Source organism: Castor canadensis, chromosome 7 (genome assembly GCF_047511655.1).
Source record: "Castor canadensis chromosome 7, mCasCan1.hap1v2, whole genome shotgun sequence".
Lineage (NCBI taxonomy): Eukaryota > Metazoa > Chordata > Mammalia > Rodentia > Castoridae > Castor > Castor canadensis.
The window spans coordinates 10,125,332-10,140,726 of NC_133392.1; the positions used below are offsets into that span (position 1 = coordinate 10,125,332).

Genomic DNA, 15,395 nt, shown 5'->3' on the forward strand with positions numbered 1-15,395 from the left:
ACAATACTACCTATTGAGGGCTAGTCTAAATAAGGAAAGTCTGTAATTCACTTTATATGCCAAATAATTTTAGGTAACTGCTTGCATGATTAAAAAGCAGTCAGTTTTCTTCGAGTCAGTAGTTAGTTGCAAAAATAAAAATATATATTATAGATGATTATCTGGAGAATAATACTACCCTAAAAATGTGTAAAATAGGGGAATATATATTTGTGTAGGTCTATAAATATTGACACATTTTCATTGGCTTTTATATGACAATCACTCCAGAAATAGTTCAAAATTTCCTCCTTAGAATGATTGCTGTATTTCTTTCCCCTGGGCTGTAGAGGAAGTGATTCCTCTCTTTATCCAATCATATAAACATTTAATGCCTAGCACGCCCCAGTCATAGTAGTAGAGAGATATGTAGACAAATAAGACACAGGTCTCACACATAAAAATGAACTTTAAAACTTCCTTTCATAGGCCTGCATTAATGCTAAAAATGTTGATGTTAAAAAATGGAAATATATGTGCCTGGAGTGATATGGGAGTATTCCATCTTGAATCAGTTGTTCTGATAAGTGTGTGAGCAGTGCCTGTAGAGTCACTATTCATATATTTATGTTAGTATAATCAAGTGTTTTTAACCAAATGCTGATATTATATTTAATTTCTTAATATTTAGGCAAAGTAGCTTTAAAAACAGATTTTGTCTTGACCAGTTTTCTGCTAATTTTGATTTGTAGGTTTTTTGCTACTTCTACTTACCTTAATTCATGCTATCCCTGTTTTTGGAAGGCTCCCAGTTTTCCAAGGTCCATTTGAATTCTTTTACCTAAGCTAGGTTGAAGTGACACCTAATTTTATCTCAGTATTTTGAGTAGTTGCTTCTTAGAAATGATACGTGCAGGAAGTTAAAGGAGTGCCTTGAGAATATACATGCTCCTAAGAAGGTCTGATGAGAAAGGAACAGTTTGGGGTTGTTGTTTTTGTGGTTTTTGTGGTTTTATTCTGACAAGGTCTGGCTGTGTTGTCCAGGCTGGCCTTGAACTCTTGATCCTCCTGCCTCCACCTTCTGAGTGCTGTGATGACAGCAGGCATGTGTTACCATGCCTGGCTAGACCCAGGTTTTATTTCAGGTGTACCAGCTGTACTGGTGACTGTTTCCCTCCGTGTATGGCATGTCACTTTGACCATGTGACCTGACTTTGTAAAGACATGGAGGAAAAGGAAATGAGAATATTGATTTATTCATTTATGAATTAATTCCACTCACGAATGAATGCATCTATCCATTCAGTTCATGAGTGAGTGGTTGAATGCATATAGACTTACATCAACAGCAAATGTTTATTCAGTTCCTACCACAAGCCTATTTTAGACTCTGGGGATGTAGCAGAGAGAACAAGACAAAAGTTCTTGTCCTCAGGGAGATGAAATGCTGGTGAGGGAGGTAAATAATATATACACGTACAATAGAGTATCAGAGTGATAAGTATTAACAAGGGAAGGGAAGAGGCGGTGAGAGGTAATGGTAGTGATCAATGATCAAAGCTAAGGATGCCAGGAAGAAGCTCTGTTTAGAGGTGCCCTGTGGCAGGCACTTCAGTAAGAGCCTGTACCTGTGGGTACCAAGGTGTGGATACCACCTGCTTTTTAGGTGGATAGGAGAGTACAAGAGATGTTCATGGAACAACAGAGACACTGATGAGGCAGGAAAACGAGAGATGGTGCCTTTCTTTTTGATGATTTTATTGCTGTGAAAGATTTTTTTTACCCCTCCTTTTCTTTTTACTACTTGTTAGATGAATTCTTCAGCATCATAAAAATTGTGTATTTTGTTGTATAGGTTTGTTGATTATTTCCTTGTTATCTGAACACCTATTTGTCACCTTAATTTAGTGTTATTTTAGTTAAATTGAAACTCTTGGCATTGGTATCTCTGGATTTTGTTGTTTTATTATTATGTTCTGGTTATGGTTTTAAATCCTTAGGATAATGAAGGGAACCAGGGATAGAAAAGGTTTCTAGTTCTAAACCTAATTTTGCTGTTAACTAGAAAATGGTGTAACATTTCTGGACCTCAGTTTATGTAAATGTAAAATAAACGAGTTGGACTGAATAATTTCTAAGACTCCTTTTAGCTGTCATATTCTGTGATTTTAATAAAAATTCCCTGGATAAACTTAATATGTTTTCCCTCCCTTCATTTTTTTTTTGGGTAGGACTAGGGTATGAACTCAGGGCTGCATGCTGCTCTACTGCTTGATCCACATCTCCAGTCCATTTTGCTCTGGTTATTTTGGAGATGGGGTCGCTTGAACTATTTGCCCAGGTTGGCCTCAAACTGCAGTCCTGGTGATCTCAGCCTCCCAAGTTGTTAGGATTACAGGCGTGAGCCACTGGTGCCTGGCTTTTGTCTTATTTTTACTTCCTTTGTTTTTAAAAATTAAATTTGAAATTTATATGTAGTAAAGTGCATAAATCTGAGGTATACAGTTTGTTGATTTTACTCATGTATACACTATTCTAGTCCACATTCAGACTGAGAGCGAGCATTTTGAGCATCTGAAGTCTCCCTTGTGCTCCTTCCTAGTCAGCCCTCTCCCATCCAGAGGTTAGCTGTGTTCTGACTTCTCTTATTGTAGGATGATTTTAGTGACTGGGGTCTGTTATCAGAGAGGCATTTTGTTATTGTTCTTTGTGATGTTGGTTAGCCCATTCACCAGTCCAAATGGCTGACTCTTACAAGGACCCCCTTGGAGGATATCATTGACTAGGAACTAGAACGAACTCTTAAAGGGCAGAGACAGTTTGTAGTGGATTTTCCTGACGCTGTTGAGAGCCACAGAGGGTCATTTCAGTGAGCATTTCTAATAAGTAACAATTGGGAAAATTGGGTCAGAGCTGGCAAGGACCAGTGTTTTTTAGAATAAGTTTTGTGGAAAATTGAGTCTGTTGAATGTTAATAAATCTTCATGAAACTAAAAACAAACAGAAGTCCCTAGTCATGTAACTTTGCAAAGCACTCAATTAAATGAGGTTGAGTTTCTTGTTTGCAAGTGCAGGAATTCTCAGAGCCTTTGATATAAACATTGCAGTTCTCTGTGGTGAGGAGAAGAGGAGGCAAGGCAGCTGGAGCATGTAGCATTCCCAGAACATACTTAGCCGTGGAATTATTTGCTTAAAAAGTGTCTCTGGAGTCTGTCATGCCAGGGGACACCAGATGGGGAAAGTAGTTTGGCTGAAGTAATTTTATAGATAAAAACCAGGGCCCAAACTGGGCACTGGTGGCTCACACCTGTAATCCTAGCTACTTGGAGGCAGAGATCAGGAGGATCACAGTTGGAAACTAGCCCTGGCAAATAGTTTGAGAGACCCTATCTTGATAATACCCATCACAAAAAAGGGCTGGTGGAGTGGCGCAAGTGGTAGAGTGCCTGCCTAGGAAGCATGAGTCCCTGAGTTCAAACCCCAGTGCCACCAAAAAAAATAAAAAAAAAAGAAACCAAACAAGGCCCAGTAAGTTAAGTGACTCACTTAAGTAGATGGAGCCAATAAGATTCCAGACTGTTGAAGTCTTAGTTCACTGCTGCTTTTGCCATTGCTTAAATTCATTGAAATGTAAATAAAATTTCTGTTGTCATCCTTTTAAGATTTATTGACAGTTAATACCTTGTGCAAGGTTCTAGGTCTAATCTGAGCTAGTACAAGCAGTTGGTCCTTCATGCTACATTGCTAAACACATGGAATAGAGAACAGCTATAAAAAAAACTGAATTCAGTCACCTGGATCAACAACATCTCATAGTTCTCAGACCTTAGTTTTGCCTCTTTGTTAAGTCCACATTTAATTGTGTTTGTCCTGATGGAGAACTTTAAAAATGGGTGGTAGTGGTGTCTTGGGTTCTTTCTGAAGGTTTTATTTTTCTGAAGTGAAATGTGAAACAATGAAATTTTGTTCCTTTTGTAGAATCAAATTAATTTCTAAGAATTTAAGAGATTTAATGATAGCACATTCTTTGCATAAGTTTTAGTTTTTCACTAAGAGTAGTCAATTTTTTTATATTAGGATATATTCATTATATGGGGAGATTCATTGTGACAATTCCAATTAGACTTATATTGTACATTAGTTACCTTGCCCCCACCGTCTCTCTCCTTTAACCCCCTCCCTGCCTCACTTAAAGCAATTGCAAGAGGTTTCTTAGTTCTGTGTCTTATAGGTAGATGAAATCCATCTACCATGTACCACCAACTTAATCTCTGTCATTCACCCTCCCCCTTCCACTAGCCCCACCCCCACACTGTACTTATTTTATAGTCCATTTTTCATTATTAATATTTAAGTTAAAGTTCAAAGGGGTGTATCAATGTATGCCCACTGTGGGTATACTTTACTTTGGGCCATTCAACCCTTTCCATTAAAATTGTGTAAATATGTACCAGAAATTATAGGTGGATGGAAAGGGAGTCTAAAATGTTAACATAATTTAGAATCTTACCTGAGTTGAGACTTCCAGTTTCCTCATGGAAGAGCTTGGAGTTTTATACTAAGGTGTGGTTTAGATAGATAATTGCAAAATTCTAAATAAATATTTGATTATCTAAAATAGACCTGTCCCTTAACAATTTATAAGACTGAATACCATGTGATAATTGAAAGTTCAAGGATATATGACCAGTAGTTTTGTTAATGCAAAGAAATTCTGCATAATCAATATGAGCAGTTACAACTTTGAATTCCACATTCACAGAGACACCTCACCTGTGTTCCTTGCTTTAGAAGAAAAATCACATTGACAGAGACACCTCACCTGTGTTCTTTGCTTTAGAAGAAAAATTTAATGTAGCTTATCTTTGTAAAAATTGCCTTTTCTTTCTAGTATCAGAACTTAGGGCTTGGGATGTAGCTCAGTAGTAGAGTATTTGCCTGGCATGCATGAGTCCCTGGGTTTGATTCCCAGTATTGCAAAAAAAAAACAAAAAAAAACAAAAAACAATTTAGCCATGATTCCTTATTAGACAGGACATTTCAGGAACACAACTTAAATGACATATGTGGGGTATTTCATAGTATAAAGACAAAACAGTCAAGAATAGTTTTAGTGGGATCTTTTGGCAAAAATGAGAAATGTGTATTCCTCAGTTCTCCCCTCCAGTTATTAACCTTGCACGATTAATAGCAGTCTTAGAAAAAGAAAGAATTTACTGAGTATAACTGATAAGAAGTCAGTTTTGTGTAAATAGAATATTGTTTAAAAAACTTTCATAAGCATTAAGTGCTTCTGTGGAGGGTGTAAGGAGGTGTTATAAGACAGGCTACCAGAGACCAGCAGATAACGTACCACGGTGGCAAATGAGAACGAATGTTCTGAGAGAAGCCAGGTGGGTCAGTAGTGAGCGAGGAGGAGTGCTAATCCATGTTTCCTGTGGTTTTTAGAGGCTCAAAGGATTTCAAAAATAGCATTGCTCTCCCAAATTGGTGGTTTCTAAATGCAGACCTCAATCTGAGTTTTTTTTTTTAATTCAAAACAGAATACTTACTTGACTGCTAAAACTTGTAAATTTATCAGATGGGTTAAGTTAGTAATGTTACTGTTAGGGTGAACAGAGGGTAGAAGAGTTACCTAGATTTGAAAAGCCAGGTGTCAGGCAGGTGTTTTTCAAAAGAAGTTTTAAAAATGTATAGATAGATAGGAACATAGTGATGTTTGTATCCAGGTGTTTCTGTAATGATGAAGAATATTCCTATCTGTAAAATCAGATATTTGTATAACATGGTAAAATCTTTTTTTTCTCATTACATCTAAATATCTTGCATAGGATTTCTTTTTTTTTTATTTTTTTTAATTATTCATATGTGCATACAAGGCTTGGTTCATTTCTCCCCCCTGCCCCCACCCCCTCCCTTACCACCCACTCCGCCCCCTCCCTCTCCCCCCACCCCCTCAATACGTGGCAGAAACTATTTTGCCCTTATCTCTAATTTTGTTGTAGAGAGAGTATAAGCAATAATAGGAAGGAACAAGGGTTTTTGCTGGTTGAGATAAGGATAGATTTCTTAAACCATTAACTATACCTGTTATTTTTTGTTTAATAGCCATGTTAGTATAGCCATTTAGAAAAATGGTGTTAAGGTAATTATGGATTACTCACTGAGGCCATAGTCTTTTTTAAATAGTCATAGTCTTTTCTTACCCTGACCAGATATCATGGTATTTGCTTAAAGGAATCTATATCTGCTGTCAGTTTCAGGGTATATACAATTTGTATTTTGTAATCATACTTGCTTTTTTATAATTGTTCTTTTTCAGGGTACCAGCATTTATGCTGAACATAATATGTATAATTTCATTTTTAGAGATTCAGTAATGAACTAAAGTGAGACGTGGAATAGCAATGATTTCAGTGGTACACTGATAGAAAAGAAGCATTTTTTTGGAATCTTTTTCATGTCCCAAGAACAGTGTGAATGTGTGTCTTCTGATTCAGTATGCCGTTTTTACCGCTTCAGGATTGAAAACTTTTGTGTATTTCAGATATTGATAGCCCAAACAAGACATGTGTTTTTAGCTCTGTTATTAAAACACTTTGACACAAATGTTACACAAACACATGCCAAAGATGTATATCAATTATTGGAGTTTAAAAGAGACATTAGTATTTATATGTTTTATTAGTATTTATATGTTTCTCTTGTGTTGTTTTAAATAACTTCTGTCTTAACTGATATATCAATTACCACCGAACCTGAGCTACTTATAAGTTCAAAAGTATATGTGTAACATAGTTAACCTGGACTTACAGGAATAAAACATAGAAAACCCTACAATATCAAATTTCTGATTTTAAAATAAAAGGTTTACCATGCCTCATTTTTTTTCCCACTGCTGAAATTAGTTAGTATTTTAGCTGGCACTTCATTTTTGGAGGAATGATAGGGATTATCTTGGCTGCTATAAAAGAATCCAGGACCATAAAGCATGCATTTTCAATTTCAATAAAATTACTTACTTCATTATGAAAACTTACAGTTTGGTAAATACGCACTTTCAGAACGTTCTCTTGATAGTTACTATAATAGTATTGTGTATTATACTTAAAAAACATTCTTAACTATCCATATTTTAGTTTATTATGGCACTAGTTAATTGCATAGTTTTGACAGGCACTAGAGATTGTAGTTTAATATCACAGACAATCTTGATTTATCTTCAGACTTCCTGCAGTGCTTACCTCCAGTCTTCTTCAGTGATGTAGAAGGAAATCCCAGATATTACATAATTTCACTGATAAATAGTTCAATGTGTATTTCTAAAAGAGAATATAAATTATTTGTATATCCTGTGAATACAAGCTGATTTGGTTATGGAGCGGGAGTTCAAGAGTGCCTGGATACAGGCCTGTCATTGCATTTTATAATTGTAGTGAATTTGCATTTAGAAAGATGAGGAGTTTATACTACGTGGGTATTTTATTGTTACAGTAAATCTGAGACGATTTGGAATGTTGATTCTGTAAGTAAATCTATGAAAACATTATGAATTACTCATCATGTATATGTATGAAGTTAACAGTGACAGTCCTCATTTCAGAGATAACTTATTTATGGTTTGCTTTGTCTTTTATTTATGTTCCTTGTCCTCAAAATTGTTTATTTACATGCTGAGAGACAAGCAGCATGTAACACTTGGTTTCATGTGGCATTCTGTAAGCCAGGGTGTGTGCATCAAAGAAAGGGAGAAGGCAGAGGGAGGAAAAGGGAGAAAGAAAAACAGAAGGGAGGTAGAGAGAGTGTGGGTCTGAGGAAAGAGACAGGGAGATTAGGGTTACCTCACAGCAGAGGTGCCAAGTTGTGGAGATGTAACTTGCCCTTTGTTTCATTCTCCTCTTGGTTTTGACTTTTCTGCCTCTCCCATTTCTTGGTTGCCCCTTTGGTTTACATCCTCTTCTGCCCATTTTTATTTTAATTTCAGACAGGGTCTCTGTGTTAGTCAGAATTTTTCACCACTGTAACAAACACCTGTGGAGAAGCCACCCCTGAACTCCATTTAGCAAGTCACACTAAAGCTTTAAGGAGGGGGTCTGAACCTAGAGCTTGACCATGTTTGCTGGCCCATCCCTCACCCCACCCCCATGGATGGCCACTGGCATTAACTGGACTTTGCCTATGGCAGTTAGGGTCTGGAAGATTGCTGATTCCTCCCTTTAAAAGGTGTTTTTATGATCTTCAGAGGTTGTAAGGTAAAAAACCAAAAATCTTACAGGGACAGTTGTTCTGCTTTATTTGCTTTTATACAGGTATTAGGAGTGTTTATTTAAACTAGTTCAAACAGTTGTATGCCTACTGTGGGCTAATTTGAACCTTCCTGTAGTCTGTGGATGAATCATACATTGTATGAAAGCAGTTTTATATAGACTTGGCTTTACTTTAGATGCTGTTAATGAACATTATATAGTAATTTTTCCTTTTTTCTGTGTGTTCTCTTTTGCTGCCCATTTACTGGATGAAATTGATTCTGTTCATATTTGGCTCTGCAGTTCACAAGATTCCTTTGCAGCTCACCTTTGGAGGTAAGTTTGCTCACTGGCCTTAATTGGAATTGCTAACTTAGCATCATTATTGGTACCTTTCATTAGGCATTTATTTAATAACTTAGGAGTGACCATTTGAAGTGATACGTGGATTTTTCAATAACAGTAATGGATTATATGCAGCCCTTTTGGGTAAATTTTGCTGAAAGTTGCAACTGTTCACCTTTGTAACTGCTCACTGTTTCCTTTTAAGTATTTTTACTTTCTTAGTGAATAGAATGAGTCCTTCCCTTTAAAGAGCCTTGTTGTATCTCCATTACTCCTGTAACTATATTTTTAACTTTGTATAAATTCCCCTCATGTTAAAGGAAAGTTGGAGAATCACAGGCAAAGACTGTCATCAAGAAAGTTCCACTTGGTTTGAGAGACCATTTTAAAATTGCAGGAGAAGAACAAAGGACTTGACTGATTTTGAGCTCTTGTAACATAGGCACTGTTTTGGGTGCTTCGTTGACTTCATTTAATCCTCATCTTGGTTTTCAATGTAGAACTGAGAGTTCAGTGATAAAATTATGAGATAAAGAAAAGTTGTTGGATACTTAGGGAACCAGACATCATTGTGAGCTACGGTTGTAGAGAAACTTGTAGATGATTGGCAAGACCTGGACAAAGAAGTAGAGAAAGGGAGGAACCAGAATATGTGAAGAGAAGATTGGACTTAGAACCAAACCTGGATTCAAAAGCGTGTCTTCACTTGTTAGCCACATGACACTGGGTCAGTCACGATTTCCCTGAGCCTCAGTTTTCTCATCTTTAAAATGTACATAATTCTTACTTTCAAATAAGGCAGCCCAAATGGAAGCAGGTATAAATTGTGTTATTCAATTCCTATAGTTTTTTTTTTTGTATTCTTCTTTTAGGCTATACTTCAGCTCCACAAGCTCTGACTCTGTTCCTTTGTCTTTCTCTTTGCACCTATTGTTTATTTGACTTTAAGTCCCCTTTCCCACTCCCACCTTGTTCAAATCATACTCCTCTTTGGGTTGAGCCTGTTATATCCTCTGTGAAACTTTGACTTCTTCACATCGATACAGTTATTCCCTTTTTTGCTTCTAAAACATCATATTCATTCAGTTATTGAAAGTGTTATTGTTGATGATGAGTTGTGGACATCATGGCACATTGAACATGCTGGAGAGTAGTTCTGAGTGATCACCAGGAGAATAGACCTGGCCAGAGAGGCCAGCATCCAGATTTGGTCACATTTTCTAAGCATTCATTGTCAAGGGCGAAGCAAAGTGATACAAAGGAAAGTTCTGGGCTTTGAAATAAGAGAGACTTGGTGGCCCATGGGCAAGTCATTAGTCCTTCTGAGTTACTGTTTTCTAATCTAAAAATGGAAATAATACTTAAGATTATGAAAATTACATGAGGTGATTTGTACTAACACTGAGCACAATGACTGAAACATAGAATTTTAAATAATTCAGTGTAAATCAAAAAAATAACCTTAAGAATCTTGAAGACAATACAGATTTTATTATCTGCCCTTGAGTTGGAGAAGTACTTCCTAACCAGAGAAGCAGTAGGAAGCATCACAAAGGAAAGAATGACGAAATTAATTTGATTATATAAAGGTACATAATTTTGTACATGAAAATAAATATAGTTGACAGACAGTACGGGGAAACTATGATTAAAGTGTCATTATGTTTAATATATTGATCCTTTAGAATCAGTTAAAAATACTCTCAATTTTTTTGCATAAAACTTGGTTGGATCTTATCAAGTAGTTGATGAGATAAAATATAAGTGAGAATCAGTGTGTTTTAAAAGTTTATCATTAATCAAAGAAATACAGTTTAAAACAATAGTGATGCACAATTTTTTACCTGTTGAGTTTTTTTTAAGTGAATGCTTGAAACAGATGCACAATTTTTTACCTGTTGAGTTTTTTTTAAGTGAATGCTTGAAACAGTGTGATGAGATGTTTATAAACTTTATCCTTTAAGCGAAGTTGTTTGTCATGTGCATTAAAGGCTTCATATGCATTAATGACTTGTTGTCGAGTAATTATATTCTAAGAATTACTACCATAGGCATAATCAAAGATGGGGACAATACCTGCATACAGTTTTAATATAGTATTATTTATAATGGTAAAAATCATAACCTAAATGTCCAACAGTAGTAAAAGGGAATAATATAACATACGATAGAACACTGTACAGTATACCCTACAGTATATGCTGATGAGTATATATATATAATATATGCTATATTAAGAGTTAAAAGCAGGATGTAAAATTATAGTGCAGATCTTAATTTAAAGATAGTTTAAGTGCACAGAAATTAGAAAGGAAATACATGAAATATTAGCACCATCTACAGAATATTAAATTGTTTTACACTTTACTCTTCCAATAAAAGACCCACAATGGATAGAGGTACATTGCTAGTTTTTGGCAGTAGATCTTGTCACACAATTTCAGCAGGATCTTAGAGGTGTTTCCAGGAAGAAGGGCTCTTAGCAGAAGGCACCCTTGCACAGGGAGCCAATAAGAAGGTTAGATCTGGATGTCCACTTCACTGGACAAGTAACCATTTACAAAAATGCTTCAAAGTAAATCTCACCAATAAATTTCTCTGAAGTGTAAGCTCTGTAAGAGAGGACCCTGTTCTTACTTCCTTTTGCTTCCATTCTTGATATAATAATAAATAGTGTGTAGTAGACACTAATTTAATAAATACTTGTTGAACAAATGAATGGATGGACAGATGAAGAAATTAATGAATGAACTTGGTAAGACTGAGGCTGACAGTAGCAATCCTTTATCCATAGTTTGGCAGGACTCAGGTAGTTAGCAGCCATGGGTTAGCATTTATTGTTTAATGTGGTTGACTGTCTTCCCAGCTTGCTTGTTGTTGATTAAGATTAGGAGTTTTGTCTTTTCATCTTTGGTTGCTGTCAGTTGTAGATTAAGGGCTTGGATCTTACTCACTACACTTATAGGGAACCAAACATATTTTTTCGTTGCATCTCACTACTATGGTTGCACACTGAAAATGGATGTGTGGAAGCTTTAGTTTTTGATGAAAAGTACAAAGCAAAGTACTGTGTTTTAAAGTTTGGTGATCGTTTCCATCATTTTCTGTCAGTTTTCTCCACTCAAATGATTTGAAGTTGTATTTTACCTTGCCTAAGTTCATCATTTTTATTAGTGGTCTAAAAGACATGAAAGAGGAAGGTGAATTCAAAATGATCAGTATGATTTTCTTTTTTTTGGTGTGAAATACTTTGAGGGTTTCTGTTAATATTTATTTTATTTTTTGTTGTCAGTACTGGGGTTTGATCTCAGGGCTTCACGTTAGCTAGGCATGTGCTTAATACTTGAGTCACTCCTACAGCCTTTTTTGCTCCAGTTATTTTAGAGATAGGGTTTGGTTTTTGTCCAGGCCAGCATGAGCTGTTGCTTCCTGCCATGATAGGCACATACTACCACATCCAGCCATTGGTTGAGATGGAGTCTTGTGAACTTTTTTTTGCCTGGACTGACCTCTAATCACTGTTCTGCTCTCCACCTGCTGAGTAGCTAGGATTATAGGCTTGGGCTCCCACACCTGGCTGATGCCCAGTTTGTTTTTTGAGATAGGGTCTCACCAATTCTTTTGCTGAGGCTGGCCTCAAACGACATAGTTGAAGTTATAGGATAGCACCACCATATTCAGCTCTGTTGGTATTTCTCTGACTTGGAATTTCCTAGGAACTGCCTGGTGGCTTAGTGAGTGGCAGCTACCTCCAGGTCTCCCTTAGCAGCTCTGAGCTCAGGACTCTGTTCCTTTCCACCACACAGTGTCTCAGAGTCAAAGCAAAGCCAAGGCAAAAGAATGTTGGATATCTCTGAATGTTTAATTTTGCCATTCACCTTATGTTTTAGCTGAAGATGGAAAATTATAAATACAGTAAATACTCAGAACTTTCCCTAGTTTTGAAGAAAAGAAAAATAACTGTGATAGAGACAATAAAATAGTGAGACTTGCAGTTGAAAAATAAAGATGACTTTAAACTTCACTTTGTCCACAAAACTCCTGTGAATGAACCATGTCCCTTTGTTGTAAGTCTTACACATTTAACTGCCACATGAATCTAATGAAATTGTCAGGTTATAGTAATTACATCAGTAATTTGATATGTTGTCATTTGAATGGACCATGTGTGGAGAGTCAGTTACTTCCCTCTGTGGTGCTGACCCTTTTACATTCCTGTAAGCTGAAGACTAATAGCACTCATTAAGCTTTATGGGAAAAGAGCTTTTATCACCTCGTCAAGTCAGGCAGCATATTTCCATTATATTGCTAATTTTGTGTGGCTCTGTAGCTGCGGATGTGTGTTCCTCTGCTAGTTTTACATTGGACCTCTGCCTTACAGACATTTTTATTGACATTTCTGAATCTGAATTATATTTTGTGTGGCACCACTTACAGATGTCTTCAATTAAATGTAGGTAAATAAAAGGGATTATATATCAGAGGCCAAAAGATTCTTGAAATTCTCTTCAGAGTCAGTTTGCCAGCCAGTCTTACAGGGTATATAGTCTCATCATCATTTTGGAGGGCGGAGAGCTATAGGAGAGGCATTTGTAACAAAAGTTAAACCATGTGTGAATGTGGGCCACTTAGGTTTCTCTTCAGGTATGTCCTCCTATTCCTCCATTTCAGATCAATTAAAACCTTCTGTTGTAATAGTTACAATTATTGAGAAGTTAGCACCTATGGCATAGGAACTGTGCTTAGTACTTTACTTATGTTCTCACAGAATGCCCACCTCTTACGAAGGAAATCGAGCCAAGAGGTAGATTAAATTAGCTACATGCTCAACATCACAGGTAATGTTATCGACATACGGTGTTCTCAGAAGATCTTGGTCCTTGAGCTCCAAATGGAAGAGTTCAAGCACGTAGATGGGGTGAGGTAGAATAGCTTTATTGAGAGTAGGGAGTCACGCATTCTGCCAGGTGAGGGACGAGAAGAAGAAGAAAGGGCTGGGGGTCTCTTGGTAGGTTGTTTATACACCTTGAACTTGGAGGTGGGGAGACAATACGTCATCACCCGGCTCCTCTCGCCTGTGGGCTAAGGGGAAGAGCCCTTGAGCCAAGGGGGAGCTGTCCCAGACTATCCCTGACCTAGCCTGCCTCAGTAATAGTATGTGGCAACAATGACAAGGTAGAAAGGAGGAAATGGGATGGATGATAACTGCAGTAAGTTTTTTTTGTTTTGGTTTGTTTTGTTTGGTACTGAGGTTTGAACTCAGGATCTTGCACTTGCTAGATCCTTGAGCCACATCCCCAGCAAGATTCTTAAATTACATGAAGAGATAAAATATTATTATAAGGAAGCCAGTGGTAAGTTAGATGTTTATTTAGTAAACACCTGAGCATGATTTCTCAACTTCAGCACCTCTGGAATCTGGGGTGGATAATTTTTTTTGTGAGAAGTTGACTGCACATTGTAGGAAACTTGCTGTACCCCTGCCCTCTACCCACTAGGTGCCAGTAGCACCCTTTTCCCCTCTTGCCTCCAGACTTACACAGATATCCTTAGGGATTAAAACTGCTTCCTGTTGAAAACTACTACCCTAGAGCAGCCTTAAAAAAAAAAAAGTAGAGTTAATATGCCAATAATAAAGATAAAATGCCCTGATAAAACATTTTCATTGAAACAAAAGACAAGGGTAAGAAGGAACAGTGAACAAAAAACAGGTGGGACACATAGGAAACAAATAGCAAGATAGTTTTTAAATCCAACCATATTGATTATTGTATTAAATCTGAAAGTTCTAAATCAACTCTTCTACATGGAAATGTTCAGTGCTTGCACTGTCCAGAACAATAGTGAGTGTTCATGCACAGCTGCAGAGTTCTTTAGGAACTGAATTTGAATTTTCAAACAAAAGTACAGTTAAATTTAAGTAGCCACATGTGGCCAGTGGCTATACTATTGCACACTGCAGGTCTACACACTAGTTCAAAGCCTGAGGTGGTCAGACTAGATAAAAGAAAAAAGTCCACCTTAAATATGAAAACATGGACTGGTTAAATGTACAAGGCTAGAGTAAGACCTTGCAGTGCAATAGTAACTGTGAGAAGGCTGGAGTGGCTCTATTCATATCAAAGTAGGCTTCACGACAGAGACCAGAGAGAGAGAGAGGCATGTTTCATGGTGCTAAAAAAGCCAGTTCCTTATGTGAAGACTGAGTGATCTGGATGTGGTCCACTAGACACTGCCTCAGAATACACCAAGTAAAAACTAATGTTGTGAAGGGAAAATAGTCAAGTCCACAGTGATAGTTGAACATTTTAGGACAGCTTTCTCAGCATTGAGAGAATGTTTAGACAAAATTAGAGTAATGTAGAAGACATGAACAGTACTATGGATCACACAGTCTATCAAACATGGTACCCCACATTGACAAAATAGATATTTTTTCAATTACTTAGGGAGAAATTACCAAGTCAGATCATATTCTGGACCATCATACCATTCTCAGTAAGCTGAAAATTAACAAAAGAAACTCTATATATAGTAAGTGCAATAATAAGAAAAGCTTAGTTTAAAAATGACTTGATTGTAGTTTCTCCAAAGAAGCCATACAGATGTCTAATAAGCTCATGAAAAGGTTCCCAGCATCAGTATCCATTAGGGAAATGAAGTGCAAACCTCAGTGAGAAGCCATCACAAGCCCACCAAATGGCTGTCATCAAAAAGGCAAAGAAGTATTGGAAAGATGTGCAGAAATTAGAACTGTCATGCAGCACTGATGGGAACAGGAAATGATACAGCTTCTATTTGGCTAGTTCTCCAAATGTTAAAGTT

General features: G+C 36.9%; 1 protein-coding gene across 17 annotated transcripts in view; it reads left to right on the forward strand.

Moving 5' to 3' along the window:
- Ate1 (arginyltransferase 1) overlaps positions 1-15,395 on the forward strand; it is a 142,943-nt gene that overhangs the window by 29,647 nt on the left and 97,901 nt on the right. For 14 of the 17 annotated variants that reach the window (XR_012449602.1, XM_074078171.1, XM_020171759.2 and 11 more), the window contains one exon: positions 8,529-8,561. The exons of the other annotated variants lie outside the window; for them this stretch is intronic. Coding sequence is in view for 13 of the 14 variants with exons in the window: in XM_074078171.1 (XP_073934272.1) it covers positions 8,529-8,561 (33 nt within the window). In the remaining variant the exon portion in view is untranslated. The remainder of the gene's footprint in view (positions 1-8,528; positions 8,562-15,395) is intronic. 17 annotated transcript variants of the gene reach the window in all.